We start from the raw sequence: 21,382 nt of genomic DNA, 5'->3' as shown, positions 1-21,382 counted from the left end.
ACCATAGTGACAAACGTGTGCTGCTCATTGTTGCTGGTTGCTATGCCGCTGAACAGACAGAGGAAAATTAGAGGATAGGGGAGGCTAGCACAATGTTAGTCAACCTTGCTGTATTGCCAGACTACTACCGCTCTTGTGAGATACAGAAATAAAATTATGTTTCACTATCTTCTATTACTGTTACCATTGTAAAATGGTTATTTATTGTAAAACTTGGAATTACTTTTCCAAACAGTCAAAACAGGCAGATTTCCATGACCAACATCTGATGAAGTGAGTCTGTGCTCATGAAAGCTCATGCTCAAAACTCTTCTGTTAGTCTATAAGGTGCCACAGGACCCTTCGTTGCTCAAACAGTCATGGTACACCTGTGAGTTGTTCATGGAATACCAGTGTTTCATGGAACGCAGTTTAAGAAACCCTGGTTTAAGGGAATTGCCAGATACCTTAATTGACTAGGTAGGACTTGTGTCACTCTCGAAGACAAAATAAGAATGTTTTACAGTCATCCATGATTTACTAAGTGGTCAAAATGCACAGCAGCTCCCAATGATACTAACATAATTATAGCAGTGCTCTCAATCAACCAGGCACACAGCCCCCAAGGATTGCCCTTATAAGTGCAATTTACTAGGAGTGCATACATTCTTCCCCCCACCCGAAAGAATAGCTTCAATATGTTTCATGCTAACGATATAGTCCTTCTTCCTCAACATCCCCAGACTTTTGGGTCAGGTATACATGTATGAATACAAACATTGATAAAATAAGATCTGACAAATACAACCACCATAAAGGATTTGCCCTCTCCATGCAGGCTCCCCTATTCTTCTGCAGAGAAGCCACTCAGGTCACCTTTGCCCTCTTGGAAGAAAGAAAACTTTTGACTAGGTAAATGGTTAAAAGGGGGTCATGCACTTCTCACATTCAGCATGGTGGGGAAAAAAAAACTGGTAGAAAGTTAACATAGCCATTAGGTATTCCATAGCTCCCTATATACTTGGGAACATCCCTTAAAGAGCAGTGGTTGTCCCCAAGTATGGTGTCAAGGAGCTGGGTGGTAAAGGGACTGGAGCAGATGTACAGGTATGACCTTTTTTGAATGGCCCTAACTTCTCCTGGATCTTAGGTGTGGCATGGGAACAGAATGCAAGAGAGCTACAACCCTTGTCTCCTGATCAAATGACGTGAAGAAAAATGTGATGGCAACGCCCTGGGCTCTTCATCTCCCAGATCTCCTCCCACGGCTAATATCAGGAGAGGACTGCAGAGGTCCATGATCATATATTAAGGGAGTGAGTTGTAGACATAGATCACCTACCAGGTATTCACTGTAGCAATTATAATATTACTGTACTGTGCACATCTAAAAGTACTATTTAGTACATCTTTTATACAAAACAATCTAAACTTGAGGGTCAAGGAACACGGGAATTGCCGTACTGGGACAGACCCATAGTTCATTTACAGTTCAGCATCCTGTCTGACAATGACCAGCATCACTCCCCACAAAAAGGGCGAAGAATCTCACAGCAGGCTAGTGTGGAATAATCTTACATTAGGTCTCACCCTGGCCTCTAACATTTGCTCTTTAGCTAATCTCTACCTCTTCCAAATACTATATGATCATACATTATAATTCTGACTAATTACACATTATTCAATCTCCAACTGTGAAATTTGCTGCAAAAATATTTTTATCTACAGTAAAAGCTTTGCTATCCAGCATGCTTAGGGAATGAGGATTGCCAGTTAATGAAATGTGCTGGTTACTCCAACTCTTTCACCAAACTCAAAAAATATTTAAGAAATGGAACAACCTTACTACACCTTTTAACACTATTACTGTATACTGTTCTGCAATTTACTGCTCCTCTACTGCCTCTGGGCCAACCAACCACACACAACTTCCACAAACACTGGAAAATAATACCGAATAGCTATCAGAATTTTTCTGGTCAACAGAATGGGGAACTGCATTGCCATCTATGACAGATGCCAGTTAACAAAGTTTCTGGATATTAAAGTGCTGGATAACAATTTTTTACTGTATTTTGAATTTCTCATCTTTTTAATTTCATCAAACGTTCCCTTGTTCCTGTGTTATGAGACAGGAGAACAGAAATCCCTAATCCACCCTCTTTAGCCCCTTCATTCCTTTACATATTTTTTCCATGTATCCTCTCATTCAATTCAAACTTTTCAACCTCTCAGTGTGAAAACTGTACTCTTTCCTTATTCACTCTTGCTTTTCTTTGAATCACTTTTTTTCAATATCCTGTTTGAAATGAGACCACACTACCGCACACATTATTCCAGAACATTTAATATTGTTTGTACTATTCACAAATCCTTTTTTTTAAAATGCACCCAAACATTAAAAAAGAAAAAACAGAAAAATAAACAAGCAAACAAAACAACAAACCAGCAGCTGTACGTCAAGAACTTTTCATTGAGCAATCAACAGCGATGGCCTGGTCACTTTCTTGAGCTGATACAACTAAATTTAAAATCTTTATGGTGTATGAGTAGCTTCATTTTTTTTCTTTCCAATGTGCATTACATTGTATTTACAGTAAACCCTAAATTTAACAGACCCTGATTTAATGGACTTCAGAAGCAACGGCTGCTGTCCACCAGCAGCCGACCTCTAATAAATGCTGGTGACTCACCAGAACAGCTAGGGCCACCGGGGCTGGAGTAGCCGCCACGGGGGCTGGTGCTGCCAAGGCTGGAGGAGCCACCAAGGCTGCCGGGGGCCAAAGGGCCACAGAGCTGAGTGCGCCAAGAGCCACAGGAAGTGGAAGGAGTCAGGCTAGCATGCAGCTACTTTCCCAGTAATTGGGAGAGGGAGATGTGAAGGGAAGAATGGGGCAGAAGACAGGAGTGAGCGATGGGCTAGGAAGGTCAGTGCATTGTCATACAGTATAATCATTCAGATTTAACGGACTTTCGGCATTAACAGACACCCCTTCCCCTCATAAATCGAGGATTTACTATATTGATAATGCATTTTTTTTTTTTGCCACTTCACTTATTTAGGTCTCTCATATTCTTCATAGTCCTCTCACTGGCCCTAAATTAGCCTAAGTCACTTTATGTTATCTATTCATATCCCCACTCACTCCCACTGCAGATCCTCAAACTACATAGGACTTCAAAATCTTCTTATGACAGTAATACCAAACTGGACTACAAACTTGACTTTCGGTTGTAGCATGAGAAGCCTAAGTGCCAAAATGTTCTGTATAATACTTTAGAGAACAGATCTGTTGTCCACCAGAGTAAGGTAATTAATATTGGGGAAAAAAAACATTTCTTAAAATGTACCTGAGCAATCTAAAGCAGAAACATATTCCGCACTATTGAGGGATCATAGGGGAAAAAAAGGGAAAAATGTATTCAGGCATATGTTTAAGCAGAAATGATTTCTGGACATGAATCCTGCCATTACTGAATGTTCCATACTAAGATTTGACACAACGCTCTGACCTTGGTGGTTCCCGATGGATTAGGCTTGTCTCAAGGATTCGCTATGTCCCTTAAAATGGCCCTCTCTCTCTCTCTCTCTCTAAAGGCAAGGCTGAGTCACTTATCATAGCCCAGAAAGGGGGCTGGTGTGAAAATTCCTACACTTTCTTGCCCCTTCAGGCTTAGCAGGAGAAGTTCAACCTCCCATCCCAACAGAGGTCTGTCTTCCTTTAAAGGAGATGTGTCTATAGTGAATTGCTAAGAGCTGGGAGAACCCAGGCCTGCCCTCTACTCCGGGTTCCATCCCAGGGACCCTAATGGAAGCACTGGTTGGCAATGTTTTCCCTTCACCTCTTGAGCTGCTACAATTCCCTGGTCAGCTTCCCTATAGCCCCCTCTCAATTCAGTACCTCTTTCACCCTTACCTCAAGGCTTCCTTTCTTGTAACTTGTTGGTGTTTGTACTTCCCAGTTCTCTGGCATACTTCCCACCCCCCGCCCCCAGCTCCTTCCCTCAAAACCAATTGGAGAGACAGCATTTAAACAGTAAGAGCAGGGCCTTGATGGGTTCCAGGTGTCTCCATTAGCTTAACAGCCTCAAATGCTTTTTTTGCGGGTCAATTGGAGTCAGGTGCTCATATTAAACTAATGGCCTCAACTGACTCTTTGAAGGTTAACTGGAATCTGGTGTCCACATTAGCTTATTGGTATTAACTTATACTTTGGTAAGTTAATTGGCATCAGGTGTCTTGATTGGAGATGCACAGTCTTTGTTTGGCTACCCAGGGAACAGGGTTATGCTTATCTTGAGGAAAGCAAAACTTTTTTTAAATCCTTCTGGTCAGCATCCATCACAGATTATACATATAAAAAAACCTGCCAGAATTCCTAGAACAATTTGAACTGTATGTATATGGCTATTATTATTATTTCATTGTCTTCTCTTCATGAGGAGTAACACAGTGATTTTAAGAATACCTTAAAAAGTATTTATTCCCTGTGTGGTTTATAGACTGGCATTAAGTAACTCCATAACATGTTAAACTGAATAAACAGACCTCCCTAAATATCCAGAACTCAGAAATCATATTTCAATACCTCCATGGCCTGTGCCAAGCGCTCCTCCAGTGCCATATATGTGAGAAACTGAGGATCCACATAAGAAATGGCTTGAGCAACTCCTAGGCCATCACCAAATTCATCAAGAAGTCTGTTAATACCAAAAACGCAATATTAGGAAACAGTGCCTCAATTTTAACTACTGCTTTAACGATATTCAGTTGAAACATTTCTTGATGTGGCATACAAAACACAAACAAATCCTTATGACAGAGAGAAGATGTGTGAAGTAATATTGTTCGACTGAACCAAAGGTATTAATTCAATAAAAATATTACCTCACTCTCTCCCTCTCTCTCTCTCTAATATCCTGGAACTGACTAAGCTAGAACCATGCTGTATACAAATCCTAAGGAGTACTTAAAAGCTGAGCTTGTCGAGTTAATTAGAGGCTATCTGTGAAGCAGTCAGGAATGTGCCCATTTGAAAATTTTGCATACATACGTTCACACAAATGAAACAAAGGGTGTCTATAACTGTTTAAAAACATTTACGTGCATTTAAAGGAAAAATGTGCGCTTTGCTATGGAACAGTGTTGTATCAGGCTTCTGATGCAATTTTTGTATCTATCTAATGCTTTTCTATATCGTGCTCATGAAAAATAAAAGGCATTTATTTTAGAGCTACTTTTTTAAATTCTATCAAAACAATTTAATGGCAACACTTTGTTATGAGCAGATACCACAAGATGCAGATATCAGCACTCGCAACGTATGAGGGATACGATTTCTGTTTTCTTATCATCCCTAAAAGGTATCATCAATTTTTGTTTTTGAAAACATTGAGCCAAGACTCGGTGCTGTGTTTTTTTGCATCATCATCATAAGCCACACTTAAAGCTCTTGCTCCTGCCCACCAAAAAAAAAAAAAAGTTTATTTCTTGCCTATTTTTTAAATTAGGTATTCAGGTCCTGTCTCACCTGAAAGACACTATGATGTCATTAAAACAAGAAAAATGAAAAGTCACCTGAAAAGTGAACTACTGTGAAACATACGATTTGTTAAAATTCTGTTTTTGTTCACACATTGAACTTTAATACCTTTAATTTTTGAACGAGGACTATTTGAAAAAAAATCAATTTTCTGAACCTTTTGAATGAAGGGCTGAAAGTTAACACTGTACTTGTTCAGACCCCTCCCACATAGCGGTCTCTCAGACAAACCTTGGAAGTCCAAACTTGACATTCCTAACTTTTAAAAAAAATTGCGCACGCACACACGCACCTGCATGCGCGTGTACACACACACACAACCATAAAGTCTGATAAACAGACTCAGAGTTTAAGAACAGAAGAAATCAGCAGTTCATCTTATGCGACTTCCTGTACATCACCAGCCATGGAATTTCATCCAGCTACCCTTATAATGAGCCCAATAAATTGTACTTCACTAAATTGTTTTGCTGTCTTTCTGGAACCCAGTCTCAGTTTAGACAGCAACAGATGAAAAATCCACCACTTCCTTTAGTGGTTTGTTCTACTTGTTAATCATCTTCATTGCATAAAACTGGACACTAATTTTTAATCTGAATTTTTCTGGCTCCAGCTTCAAACCATTGGTTCTTACAAAGCCTTTCCCTGCTAGATTAAACAGCTCTTTGGCACCTGCTATTTTCTCCCCATAAAGTTACTAATACATTGTAATCAAGTCACATCTCAATCTCTTTTTGGATAAGCTACACAGATTGAATTCCTTAAATCCTGCATTCTTCGGCATTTTCTCCATCCCTCAGAGAATTTTAAAACTCCTTTCTACAATCTCTAATTTTTCAATTTTTGTTTTAAAATGCAGATACTAGACTGTACAAAATATTCCAGTACTGGTCATACTAATGGTGTACTGAGGTAAAGTCATCTCCTACTCCTACTATAATTATCTAGGCATTTTGCAATATTTCTAAGTAATCTAAACAGAGGAAATGGAATGAAACATGTTAAACAGCATCATAACAATTATCCTGTGTGTATAGCACTGAAAAGAGAAGAAGTGAGACAAGGTTCATAATGAAGATCTAAATCCCTATAATTTCAGAGAAGGAACTACAACATAAAAATCTTCACTAAGGGCTTCTGTAGTTTGACATTTAATTAGATTCACATTCTTATGTAATCAAAAGCTTGTATAATAAGATGTATACAGGACATTTATTAACCTGGAAATGAATACAAAATTATATCTCCAGGATCTCCAATTTGAAATAACTATGTGGTAAATCAGAAATATCTTCAATTTGAATTTGATCAATATGACAATGTCTCAGTCTTCTTGTTGAAAGAAATAGCACTTATTGTAAGTTAAACCTAAAACTGCAGTATCATTAGTTTAAACAACATGAAGTGCAATGTGACAGAATAACTATAAATAAGTTCTCACACACAGAGAACCCATCTCTTTCATATTCAAATGCATACCTCCACTCCATGTCTAAGTCTTCACTCATACTGGAATCATCTTCAAGGTTGTTGTTCCCATCCAACATGAAAAATCCTGGATGCACAAAATGGCTAACTGGATCATTTTCCTCATCACTGCTACTTTCAATTTCTTCATGGTACTGTAGCCAAGGAATCTCTCCCTCCTCCAGAGAGGTCTGTTCCCTATAAATAAATATTAGAATAGCTGTAACCTAATAAAAATCATTTCCAAAGTAAAAGGTAAATAATGGAGGATACTTCTTTTACTCTTAAGGGCTGTAAATGCACCTTTCAGTAGAACTAGAATCTGAATCCAATAGCTCTGAGAGGTATCACCTGACTCATTCACCAAAAATCAGTCCTGTAACAGACATGATTCTGTAGTCACAAGATGCCACTGAACAAAAATCAACATTTCTATTGAAAAATTTATTTTCTTGCAGCCAAAATCAGGCATTTGTCTCACTGTCCTGCGAAGATCTGCTACCCTACTGAATTTTGCTATCCAGCTGTTTCCTAAAAGAGGGCAGTTAACTGGATTACAATGCATGTTCTTTGAAATATTGCATGGAACCAGGAAGCAAGGGATTGGTAACCAAGTATAAGAATCTAGCTTGCAAAAGCAGGGATGGGAAAACCAAAATTGAGGTTGACCAACTGGGCAGTCAGGAGAATAGCATTAAACTGTTACAGTTTTCTTGCTACTAGTAATACAAGGTAGGGAGAGAGAAACACTGTTTCGTAACGAACAGATCTGTATAGGTTGTTCTATGAAGTAGGTCTGGGGAAGATCATAGGGAAAATCATCAAGGATCTAAGGGAAAATCTAAAAAAAAATATCTTAAATTTACACTTTGTTGCCCCAAAAATCTTACTTTTGTACAGGACCAAAAATGGGAGGGAAAAAAGGATGCATTGATAATAACCCTTTTGAACTGATTGTGTGATGTCCAGTCAGCAAAATATAAACTTAAAATATACCTTAAAATTGAACTATTACGTTCAGTAATTAGTATACTATATGGCAATTATGACCTGGCTTTGCCACTGGACTTGTTGTATTACTGTGTGCAAACTTCTTTTGGTCTCTGTGCCTCAGACATACTTCATCTGTGATTAAAACATGCTGGGTCATAGAAGGCATATTATGAAATTAATTTAGGATATTTGTAAAGTGCTTTTAGATCAAAGTTGCTATAACACAATGCCGTGTTATTTTACACAGAGTTGGATACTGAATAAATTTAGGTACAAAGACATTTTAGAATTTTCAGCATCTACAGTCTGTGAGAGTCCTGTTTACTTTTGGATTTATCACCTTTGTACATTTTCATTCTTATTTTGAAAATCATTGATATTTCTCTTCCTATATTTCCATCCATAACCTTACTGAATAATATGTTTCATCCATGAAGATCTGAAATCTACTTTGGTGGACATGAAAAATGGATCAGATACAGATATCAATATTGATATTAAACATTAATATTAGATATTAATACAGTAGTATACTATACCTGTTCCACTGGCAAATCACCTGTAAAAACAGCCAATGCATTTATAGGATTCTGGATTCCAATAGTAAGCAGGAGTCAGATGGGGAGAAGTAGGAAACAGCACTCTCCCAAGCTCCACCCACCATTAGCCCAAGAACAACAAGCTCCTGTTGCCAAAATAAAATGCTTCATATAGTAAATTGAGAGGATGACCATAATAGAAGGTGACCATCCATCCTGTTTTCACTGGGACAGTCCCATATATTAGGCAGGTGTCCCACTTTAAAAAAACAAAACAAAACAAAAACAAAACATAATTTTCCCATATATTCACTCCTCCCTGCTGAGCTGCCCTTTCCCCAAGTTAGCGTAGCTGCAGGTAAAATCAGTCAGGATCTAGCTGGACAGCAACGTGAAGCATGTACTGACTGGTCAGGTAGATACATTGGACGGTAGAGGTGGGGTCTAGAGTGACCTAGATAAATTGGAGGATTGGGCCAAAAGAAATCTGATGAGGTTCAACAAGGACAAGCAGAGAGAGAGTCCTGCACTTGGGATGGAAGAATCCCAACCACCGTTACAGGTTGGAGACTGACTGGCTAAGAAGTAATGCAGCAGAAAAGAACCTGGGGATTACAGTGGATTAGCAGCTGGATATGAGTCAATCGTGTGCCCTTGTAGCCGTGAAGGCTAATGGCATATTGGGGTGAATTAGGAGAAGCATTTCCAGCAGATCTAAAGAAGTTATTATTCTCTTCTACTCGGCACTGGTGAGGCCACATCTGGAGTATTGCGTCCAGTTTTGGGGCCCCCAGTATAGAAAGGAAGTGCAGCCACTGGAGTGGGTTCAGCGGAGGGCATAGAAAATGATTAGGGGTCTGGAGCCCTCCAAGGGCTGCTCACCTCCTTCCCATATTGCATTGCCTAATGCCGTAGTCGGGGAGCTGACCTTCCATGAAGACTGAGACAAAAAAAGCATTGTGTACTTCAGCCTTTCCCACATCATCTGTCACCAGGATACCACCCTTATCCAGTAATGGCCCCACAATCTCCCCGATAACCCTCTTATTGTTAACATACCTGTAGAAGCCCTTGTTGGTGCCCTTCACATTCCTTGCTAGCTGCCATTCCAATTGTGCTTTTGCTTTCCTGATTACTCCTGGCATTCTCCAGCCATATATTTATACTGCTCTTTACTCATCTGTCCAAGTTTCTACTTCTTATACGCATCCTTTTTTAGTTTAAGCTTGCCAAGGATTTCCCTTGTAAGCCAAGATGGTTGCCTACTATATTTGCTTTTCTTACTGGACATCAGAATGGTTTGTTCTTCCATAAGACCTCTTTAAAATATTGCCAATTCTCCTGTTTTGTTTTTTAAGTGTCATTCAGACTTGCCCTCACCTACTCTATTTTGTGTGCTGCAGATCAAACTGAACTAATTCAAGTGAAGGAAGCACTTTTTTGCTTACTCTACAGAACGACTAAACTTTAACTTTTTAAAAAGAAAGAATTTTCAATTAACTTTTCCCTGAAAGGGACACCAAGATTAAAATTTGACAAATTACTAGGTCCATAACTGAGGACAAAGTCAAAATTAATAGTGTGACATTGCCCATGTTACTGTTCTTTCAGGTAAGATAGTTTTCAACAGACTTCAAAGAAATTTAATTAAAAAGTCAGTTTTGGCTCTATATGGAACAGTCACTTTGCCAGACAATGAGGGTCAAGGTCTATAATTGACAATTATGGGCATTTTAAGGTGTTTCTGTAATGGAAGATTGAGGTTATGGGCCTCCAGGAGTCCCTGTCCCCCTAAACCTCATTCCTTGAAAGAGCATTAGAAGGGGCCCTTCTGTCTGCAGCAAAGGACAGATAGCAGGAGACAATTCAATACCTGCAACTTTCATGCCTCTCCTGGAGCGTTGCAGCTATCAGAGGGGTACGATTGGACTCAGTATGCTACATTACCGGGGTAGGGACAGGAAGACACTGCGATATTGCCAGGATAGGCTCAATACAAGTATCTGAATAGAAGAGATAGGCACCAAAACCCCTGAAATGTTACTTATCTGTAGTCCCCTCCCCAACACTGTGCACCAATGTGTCTCATATACTACCGTGATGATGAACAGTGACAAAGAGATAGCCGTGTTAGTTTGTATTCTAACAAAACAAAAAGGCAGTCAGTCATGTAGACTTTAAAGATTAACGAAATAATTTATTAGGGGATTAGCTTTCATGCTCTGTCCCACAAAAGCTCATCACCTAATAAATTATTCTGTTAGTCTTTAAATTGCTACATGACTGCTTTTTTTTTTTTTTTTTTTTTTTTTTTTTTAAACCATGATGGGTCTATAAGAACTTACACAGAAACATACAAATGGTGTAATCAGGAAATGGCCAGCTCTGCCCAAGATAACCATCTGTGATCTTTTTCCCCATTCCCTCCCTCCTATTTGACCCAGGGTTATCCTGGCTTCTCCTCACAATCCAGTGGTCCCTGTGAACCACACAGCAGGCAAAGCGAGACAAAAAAAAGCTTCTCCCAACTCAGCACAGATAGTAAAGGAATGCTTGGCACATAGTGCCCACAGCACTCAGCACCATATACTACACTTCAAACAGACTGCCCCACTACAATGAAAAAACTCGGATAACCATGTTTGTAGCAGAGGACAGCAGTTTATGTTTGAATTCACACATCCAGAAGGCAGCAACTTTCCCTAATCCCCTTTCAGAGGTTATAACATTGTGACAAAACTTATAAGAGCCCAAAAAGTTGTCTGGCAAGAGGCGAGAGCGCAGAAGAGAATGAACCCCTTGATTATCGCTGTTGGTGCTCCTTCCCTTCCCAGCCCCCCAGCTTATTCAGCATATTTTATGTATGCTGTCCCTCAGCGATACAGGGTTTGGCGTATAAGGGAGTGTAATCCTGCCCACTGCTATCATTAAATTGCTGCTCACAGACCTTCATGGCCTTCCTTTATAGGGGCAGGAGGTAGGCTTTCTCCCACTGTCATTAGGAGATTATAGGAGCCTTTCAAACCCAGGTTTTGCTGTTTTTTTTATTAAATGGTAGTCATAGAATAGAACCAAACAGGCACCAACACTGATCCACTTTGTGTGTGTGCAGATCAGGGAATTACTGAGGGTAACTGCCCTTTAAAGACTGTACTGTATACTATTCTTAGAAATAGGATCTTCACTTCCGAAACACACCTCTAAAAAGTCATAGCTTCTTTGCTATGTAATTCAGAACTATGTGCTTTCTAAAGAGAATACAGAATTTTCTTTTTTAATTGTCGTGCAGTTTTGGTAGGACAGAAGAAAAGCCTGTGTGTCTGTATTTTTATTCCAATTTAGAAAAAAAATCCTACGTATGAAGAGAATCACATTAAATCTCAGCCATTGTTTGTACAGATTACCATAATTGGTCTGATGTTAGTTAAGCAACACTTTTATTCATACACCAAGTGTGAATGCAGAGGCTCCATAGAGACCACTACCATCAATAGGACTATGAGTATTGTGTAGCTGTTTAACATGACGAGCCACCAGCCCTACTTTGATGAAAAGCAAAATTCAGATGGTAAGTTTACCATGCCAAAGTGTATGCACTAGTGCTTAGCAGAAAGGAAAGATACACTACAAAACTTTAGGTATAGTCAGATAAGTCTACTTCATACAACAAATAAGAAAAAATATAATATAGTCTATGGAATGGAAGATTATAATTCAGAGTTTGTTGATGACACCCTCCTCAAGAATGCAACTTGAATGGCGTAAATGACAAAGCAAACCAACAAAGACTTGTGCAGTTTTTTATAAAACTAGTGCATTTATTTTATTAGGTAACTGAATGCACATTGCCATAAATATCTAAAATAACCTAGTTTTATTTTAATCAATTTTCCTTCTATATTAGATAGTGAATGATCTTTCTCATACTGTCCTGAATGCTTACTGATCTTTCAACTGTGACAGACAGTGCTACCCAAAAAAAAAAAATACTAAGTCTGGCCAAAATTAATGCTTTTTTTAATATAATATTCTTTAAATATTTATGTTTTGTTGCCATTTTTAATCCAGACTGAACATATTTTAGACATGTATACAAGAAATGCTCTGCCCAGCATAGAACAAAAAAAAGCTTCATTGTCACTCGTATTTGTGTTTTTAATAAACAAAATACCCTCTTCTCCCCCTGCTGGGGCCACCGATGACACCTAAGAGAAAAATCACAGCTTTATTTAAGAGACTGTATATTACAGACTCCTTTGTAAATTAATATCCACCTCAGGGTACGCTTCCTTTGCAACCTTCAAATCTCATATATTTTAAACAGGTTTAGTTGCTGGTTAATAGAAAAAATTCTGTAACACCATTGGAGGATTAAAGTAAAGTAACTAAGTAGTATTAAAATCAATTTCCATCCCTAATCTTACAAAATAATCTGTTATTTGTCTCCTCTTTCAGGATTTAGAACCAATTGTTATTAGTTCCACGTACCCCTTTATTGCTTATGACCCACTCTGCCCTAGTTTCTCCAGGTTGCCTTGTAGAGTGTTAGTAGCTGTTTTTCAAGTCTTACAAATTAATTTTTGACCAAACTTGACAAAAATGTATCAGACTTGAATTTGAACCAGAAAAAAATAAACACATTCAAAGACTAATTAACAGGCAATTTTTGGCACAGCAACCTGGACACAGGGATAAAAAGGGTCTCCCATAGCAGCAACACAGACCTCCTATAGCTGACGACTTTTCCAGACACAAATAAAAATTTCTAGGATACAGAATTACCTTTTGCTTCAGTTAAGCATGCTTAATCATTGTGACAGAAGCAGCTCTATAGAGTAGTTTAGGAACTGCTGATTTAGAAAATTATTCACCGCACTGTTATTGTCACTATAGCAACGCTATGTAAACTGTACCAACTGTTTTAAAAGTATCAAGATCAGTATTTTCAAACATAAGTGACTATATTCGGACACCTATATCCACCTTTTAAGTCAGAGACCAGACTTTTTTTTTTTTTTTTTAATTATTTTTGAAGTGCTGAACACGTGCAATCCTCAGAGTCTGCGGAATCAGGCCATTCTGATCTAGATGTCTAAAAATAAATACAAAGTAATCAAACTTAAGTTCTCATGTTCAAAATTCTTAACATCTATAACAGGCTCAAGAGTCATGGAAAGCCAGATATTTACCCTTCAAATACGAACTGAACTGCTAATTTTTTCCATTAATGTGAAGACAGAATTTTGTTACTTGCATCTTATTGAGGTAATGCGCATATGTGAAACCAAAAACCCAGATATCTTTTTGAAATGTACCATAGGTTTAATTATTCCTTCCAGACAGGTTAAGCACATTAGAACTCTCTACTGAAAGAATTACATTTAAGAGAGAGAATTATGAAATGAGTAGAGTAGACAAAAACTAAAATAACACTTTGAAAGAAGTGCCAAGAACGAACAACAGTAATACAAGTTTGTGTTGGAACATGAGTATGTGAGACAGACGCAGACACAGTCTTTTTAAGTACACTACTCCCACTTCAGGTACGCTGCTTTTTAATTAGATTGGCATTCACCAGTCTGAACAACTTTGTAATCAATTAAGAAACAATACCAACTGGATCAAAGAGGAGTTTATCGTCTGGCTCTCAGCTGGAAGCCCTCACAGTTTGCTTTGAAGAACAAATTGTTATGATCATTGATATATATGACTGAATAAACAAAGAACTAATAATTGGCAAAATCTACGATCAGAGGAAGAAGAGTAGCCAGGTAAAGAGAGGAATCAGAAAGAAAAACAAAGAAGTAGAGGAGCAGTAGAAGCTACCTAAAAAGCAGTAAATATATTGTAAAGAAAAGGGAGCAATCATTACAATGAATTTGGACAAAGAATATAAAATACCTTCTCACTGTTTTAATGTTACTTGTATAATCATCAGTATTTTTTCGAGTTTCATAGTATTACCTTAGGTACCATTCAGATGTCAACAATTACCAACAGTGGGTCTGTATGAAACACTAGAGCTTCTTTAGGTTTTAAATATAGATAAATACTACTTTCCTTCGAATACAACTGTAGTAATCGCTGGTAAATTAAGGTTTATTAAAAATGGCAACAAATATACTGTTGATACACATTATATTATTAATTCTCACTTATTAGTAGAAATCACTTTCTGAAATAAGAAAAAACATACCCGCCTTGAAAACAGAACTCTGTGTTTTCCTCCTCTAGGCCACTGCTGTTGCTCTGCACTTCAGGTTCACGTTCCTCCCTGCCTGGTAGAGTTTCCCAGCTTTCATCACTTGAGGACTGGTCTTTTTCCGTAGGAACAAAATAGGAGGGCAAAGATGCAGACCACTCCCCATCACTGCATTCAGAACTGCAATTTGAGACAAGCCAGGTTGTGTTTAAAGTATTGGCAGCTTTAAAATAAATAAAGATGAAGTTAAACTCCATTATTTTCTATTACACTACAAGGGAAGAGAACAGTTTCTAAATATTAACAATATTTCTGAAATACATTAATTCTGTACCATTCATGTATCTTACCATAATGAATAAAAGCAGATGCTTCCTTATAAAAAGGAGGATTTATCTATCTTCTTATAACATTATGTTTTTTTAAAACCATGTCCGCAATATTGGGCACAATTTTTCGCTTTCCCTCCTCCATCCATGACTGCAGAGTCCATGAAATACCTTCAAAACATTCATTCCAGATACTATATAACAACCCTTTCTCTTGCTGCCCTGGGAAAAGAAAAGGATGGCAAAAACCCTTGAGAGGAATCAGAAAGATATAAGTGAATGGCAATGGCCTTATTTCCATTGCATGCAAGATTTCACACCTGAACATTGATCCTTCAGTTGTAAACACTATTTGGTACTTTAAAAAAAAATCTCCATTCAATTTGACAACTATATTGAAGGAACAGGAAAAAATGATTAAGTACTGAAGGTTACTATGTGCATGGGTCAAAAAACAAACACCAGAAGTTTTTTGTAAGAATGGGGTAATGGTAGAAGTTCAATCTTTATCCACAGCACCATGCAGAAGGAGCACAGTGGATGATAGTTGACTGGATGCCACTCTTATGGCTTATAACAGCATTAACAGTGTGAAGTCATTAGTTGAATTCCAGAAGTAGGCTATGTAACTTATGAAACAACATGGTTACATACTCTGGCATCTTTTGCCCAGGGGACAGAGGACACCTACCAAGATCAAAGCAGAGGAAATGGAATGTCAGTCAATAATAATAATATAAAAAAGGGTGGTGGGGGAGAAGTACAGAAAACTGTAAGTGGTTGGCAAGCAAAAAGTCTATGGCCTGATGAAAAATCTCTCTCTCTTTTTATTTAAGATGCAAGGGGCCCTGGGACAGCTACAGACCAGTATTTAATCTAGTAGTCATTATGAAGTTGACATGAAATTTTAACCTTCTTCCCTCTGACAGAGCTCACTGGGGAGAGCAGGGAGAGAGAGAGAATTAATTTTCCTTCTAATACTGTGTATACACACAAACAGAATTTACTGAAGAACATGTTTAACAAAATAGCAGTATATTGGAAGCTACACATGATAAATGCAAGATGAGAGAAAAATGTTACAGGATCTGTAAATTTATCTAGCTCCTCTTTCTCCCCTCCCATCCCATCCCAAAAGAAAAACATCAATTGTTTTATACTAACTCTACTCATGCATGTTGAAACTACAATGCTAAATAAAAGGCTATTCAGTAAGTGTCCTATACTGTAACATTAGCTGCCCCTCGGGAGTAGTCCATAAGTACATCTAACTGTCTGTATGATCTACGAACAGTTATTCTCCAGAAGACATAGTTCCATGAAGCTGGAATGAAAATTCAAAAGTCACCAATAAAAACAAAAGTTAGAAGTTCAATAATACCCCATTTAAAAAGGAAATCAGACCGTCATGAGAGAATGACAATGTAAAAGACAAGTTACAAAATAGATCAAGTTATCACAAGTGACATCAACTAATCTATTCCCTAGCTCCCACAGTCAGTCATCAATATACATCTTTTCACTGCATAATATAAATTATTTATCCTTTTTGTGTGAGTATTTACAGCCAAATAGCACGGGTATTCCAAAGCTGAACAGTTCAGTGAAAATGTTAAAATTCCATCTATAGAATACAATGGAACAGGGATTACCTTGTTTAGGGACAACCTGATCCTGACACATTCTTGAGAATCAGGACTGCAGCATAGCTTATCTCCAAACAATCTCATCAATATAGCTATCCTGTAGCAGCAGGCCATCTGATTTGGCCATGCCACCTGGTAGAGTAGAAAGGCCATCCATCTGGCTTCTGGGACAACAACAGCTGAAGGATATTCCTCAATATCCACTACAGTACTTTGTTACCACATTCCTGATACTCCTGTCTGGTTCCTAGACTTGCCTCTGTCCTTCCCTGCCCCCTTGCCTCTCACAGTGTTCACTCTAGATCCTGACATTCAGTTTGACCATGACTTTGATTTACGACTATTTCTCCAGCACGCCCCAGGAGTTCCTTGCCTCTGGTTTAACTCTTGATTTCCTTGTACTGCCTCTGGCTTGACCCTGGGTTCTGGCATGTAACCCACTGTTAGTTTTTGCATTATATCAACTGAAAACAAAACTGCACTCTCATCCAAAAAGTCTGTATCCACTAGTGTCACAAGTGCAAGCTACTACAGCAAAACCAAAACTCTCTATCATATTGTCTATTTTATATATTTGACAGCATATCAGATGGAGACAGCTACATTGTTTTGTTGATGGTGTGCAGCCTCTTCCAAGCCGTATGACAGGGTGCTCATCCATAATAGCACCTCTCGCGCAGAGGATCTCTCTCCGGGGGAGGAAACACCAGTTGTTAGGAAGAGGCAGGTGTTAGTAGTGGGGGATTCGATCATTAGAAATATAGATAGTTGGGTTTGTGATGACCGGGAGAACCGTTTGGCGACTTGCCTGCCTGGTGCGAAGGTTGCGGACCTTTCGAGGCATCTAGATAGACTTATATGCAGTGCTGGGAAGGAGCTGGTGGTCGTGGTACATGTAGGTACCAATGACACAGGGAAGGGTAGGAGAGATGTCCTGGAAGCCAAATTTAGGTTGCTAGGAAGGAGACTGAAATCCAGGACCTCTATGGTGGCACTCTCAGAATGCTTCCAGTTCCACGCGCAGGGCCAGGTAGACAAGCAGAGCTTCAGAGTTTCAATGTGTGGATGAGACGATGGTGTAGGGAGGAAGGGTTTAGATTTATTAGGAACTGGGGACACTTTTGGGGTAGGGGTAGCCTATACAGGAATGATGGGCTCCACCTAAAACAAGGTGGATCCAGACTGCTGGCATTAAACATTAAAAAGGACATAGAGCAGTTTTTAAACTAAGAGATGGGGGAAAGCTGACTGGTGCAGGGGAGCACGTGGATCGGATGGAGACTTCTCTTAGATGAGACTCCATTGATAGAGATTCCCTAGAACTCAGTCAGAAAGAGAAGATGGGAGATGCTAAAGTATGGGCCAGATCAGATGAGAAAGTCACATATAAAAAAAAAAATCCAAGGCATTAGTGAAGGGCAGACATATAGAGATAGTGGTAGTTTTTTTAAAGTGCTTTTACACAAATGCTAGAAGTCTGTCTAATAAGATGGGTGAACTAGAGTACCTCATATCAAAAGGAGGAGATTGACATAATAGGCATCACAGAAACCTGGTGGAATGAGGACAATCAGTGGGACACAATCATACCGGGACATAAAAATATATCGGAAAGACAGAACGGGTCGTGCGGGTGGTGGAGCGGTACTATATGTGAAAGATAATATAGACTCAAATGAAGTAAAAATCCTAAATGAATCAAATTGTTCCATAGAATCATTATGGATAGCAATTCCTTCCTCTAATAGGACTACGGCACTAGTAATATATTATCAACCACCTAACCAGGACAGTGATAGTGATACTGAGATGTTAAAGAAGAATAGAGAGGCTTTCAAAATAAAAAATGCAGTAATAATAGGGGATTTCAATTATCCACATATTGACTGGGTACATGTCACCTCAGGACGGGATTCAGAGATAAAATTTCTCGATGCCTTAAATGACTGCTTCTTGGAGCAGCTGGTACAGGAACCCACAAGGGGAGAGTCAATTCTCGATCTAGTACTGACTGGAACACAGGATCTGGTCCAAGTAGTAACTATTACAGGACCGCTTGGAAATAGGTGACCATAATATAATAATGTTTAATATTCCTGTGTTGGGAAGAACACCGCAGCAGTCCAACGCTCTCGCATTTAACTTCAAAAAGAGGAATTATACAAAAATGAGGAGGTTAGTTAAACAGAAATTAAAAAGGTAGAGTAACTAAAGTAAAATCCCTGCAGGCTGCATGGAAACTTTTCAAGGACACCATATGAGAGGCCCATCTTAAATATATACCCCAAATTAAAAAACACAGTAAGATACCTAAAAAAGAGCCACCGTGGCTTAACAACCATGTAAAAGAGGCAGTGAGAGATAAAAAGGCATCCTTTAAAAAGTGGAAGTCAAATCCTAGTGAGGACAATAGAAAGGAACATAAACACTACCAAATTAAGTGTAAAAATGAAATAAGAAAAGCAAAACAAGATTGAGGAATAGTTAGCCATAAATTCAAAAAACAATAGTAAAATGTTTAAGTACACTAGAAGCACGAAGCCTGCTAAAAAAGCAGTGGGACCCCTGGACGATAGAGATATAAAAGGAGCAATCAAGGAAGATAACGCCATTGCAGAGAAACTAAATGATTTCTTTGCTTCAGTCTTCACAGCTGAGGATATTACAGAGGTTCCCAAATCTGAGCCGTCCTTCGTAGGTGACAAATCTGAGGAACTGTCCCAGATTGAAGTGTCAGTAGAAGAGGTTTTGGAATTTATTGATAAGCTAAACAGTAACAAGTCTCCAGGACCAGATGGCATTCACCCAAGGGTTTTGAAAGAACTCAAATGTGAAATTGCAGAGCTATTAATAGTGGTTTGTAACCTATCCTTTAAATCAGCTTCGGTACCCAATGACTGGAAGACAGCTAATATAACGCCAATATTTAAAAAGGGCTCTAGAGGAGACCCTGGCAATTACAGACCGGTAAGTCTAACGTCAGTACTGGGCAAATTAGTAGAAACAACAGTAAAGAAAAAAATTATCAGACACGTAGAAGAACATGATTTGTTGGGCAAAAGTCAGCATGGTTTCTGTAGGGGGACGTTGTGTCTTACTAATCTATTAGAGTTCTTTGAAGGGGTTAACAAACATGCAGACAGGGGGGATCCAGTGGACATAATATACTTAGATTTCCAGAAAGCCTTTGACAAGGTCCCTCACCAAAGGCTCTTATGTAAATTAGGTGGTCACGGGATAGGAGGAAAGATCCTTTTATGGATTGGAAACTGGTTAAAAGACAGGAAACAAAGGGTTGGAATAAATGGTAAATTTTCACAATGGAGGGGGGTAACTAGTGGTGTTCCCCAAGGGTCAGTCCTGGGACCAATCCTGTTCAACTTGTTCATCAATGATCTAGAGAAAGGGGTAAGCAGTGAGGTGGCAAAGTTTGCAGATGATACCAAACTGTTCAGGATAGTCAAAACCAAAGTAGCTTGTGAAGAACTTGAAAAAAGATCTCAGCAAACTGAGTGACTGAGCAGCAAAATGGCAAATGAAATTTAATGTGGGTAAGTGTAAGGTAATGCACATTGGGAAAAATAACCCCAATTATACATACAATGTGATGGGGGCAAATTTAGATACAACAGATCAGGAAAGGGATCTTGGAATTATAGTGGATAGTTCTCTGAAAACATCCACGCAGTGTGCAGCGGCAGTCCAGTAAAGCAAATAGGATGTTAAGAATAATTAAAAAAGGGATAGAGAATAAGACGAACAATATCATACTTCCCCTATATAAAACTATGGTACGCCCACATCTTGAGTACTGCGCGCAGATGTGGTCTCCTCACCTCAAAAAAGATATACTGGCATTAGTTCAGACAAGGGCAACTAAAATGATTAAGGGTTTGGAAAGGGTCCCATATGAGGAGAGGCTAGAGAGACTGGGACTTTTCAGTCTAGAAAAGAGGAGATTGAGGGGCGATATGATAGAGGAACATAAAATCATGAATGGTAGGGAGAAAGCGAATATTGAAAAATTATTTACTTGGTCCCCTAATGTAAGACCTAGAGGACACCAAATGAAATTAATGGGTAGTAGGTTCAAAACTAATAAAAAAATTTTTCTTCACACAGTGCACGGTCAACCTGTGGAACTCCTTGCTGGAGGAGGCTGTGAAGGCCAGCACTCTAACAGAGTTTAAAATAGAGCTTGATACATTTTTGGAGGTTAGGTCCATAAATGGCTATTAGCAAGGGTAAAGTATGGTGCCCGCAGCCTTTAGTCAAAGGCTGGAGACAGATGGCACGAGACAAATTGCTTGATCATTGTCTTCGGTTCACCTCCTCTGGGGCACCTGGCACTAGCCACTGTCGGCAGACAGGACACTGGGCTGGATGGACCTTTGGTCTGACCCAGTATGGCCGTTCTTATGTTCTTAATATAATGCATCCATGCTTACTATTTAATGGTTCAATTATTCTCACTACTCACAAGTATGTGATCTATATACTTTTCCTTCCCTGCCCTTCTACAACAGAGGCAGATTGCATAGGAAGAACCCATGCTTAAGTTATATAAATATGCCTCATGCCTCCTCATGCTCTCATATGAGGGAATAAAGAGTGGGATAGCCACAACCCTTTGTCAGTGTCCTTACAATTCAAAGCTTATGTATCTGAGCAGTCAAAAAAAAAA

General features: G+C 38.8%; 1 protein-coding gene across 3 annotated transcripts in view; it reads right to left on the bottom strand.

The window, feature by feature from the left end:
- PJA2 (praja ring finger ubiquitin ligase 2) overlaps positions 1-21,382 on the bottom strand; it is a 69,224-nt gene that overhangs the window by 12,329 nt on the left and 35,513 nt on the right. For all 3 annotated transcript variants that reach the window (XM_074995244.1, XM_074995245.1, XM_074995243.1), the window contains exons 4-6: positions 14,718-14,903; positions 7,002-7,187; positions 4,569-4,680 (exon numbers count right to left, since the gene is read on the bottom strand). In XM_074995244.1, coding sequence (XP_074851345.1) covers positions 4,569-4,680; positions 7,002-7,187; positions 14,718-14,903 — 484 coding nt within the window. The remainder of the gene's footprint in view (positions 1-4,568; positions 4,681-7,001; positions 7,188-14,717; positions 14,904-21,382) is intronic.

This window comes from Carettochelys insculpta, chromosome 5, assembly GCF_033958435.1.
Source record: "Carettochelys insculpta isolate YL-2023 chromosome 5, ASM3395843v1, whole genome shotgun sequence".
Taxonomy (NCBI): domain Eukaryota; kingdom Metazoa; phylum Chordata; order Testudines; family Carettochelyidae; genus Carettochelys; species Carettochelys insculpta.
Note: the sequence above shows the minus strand (reverse complement) of the source record. Positions and strands in the feature narration are given on the sequence as shown.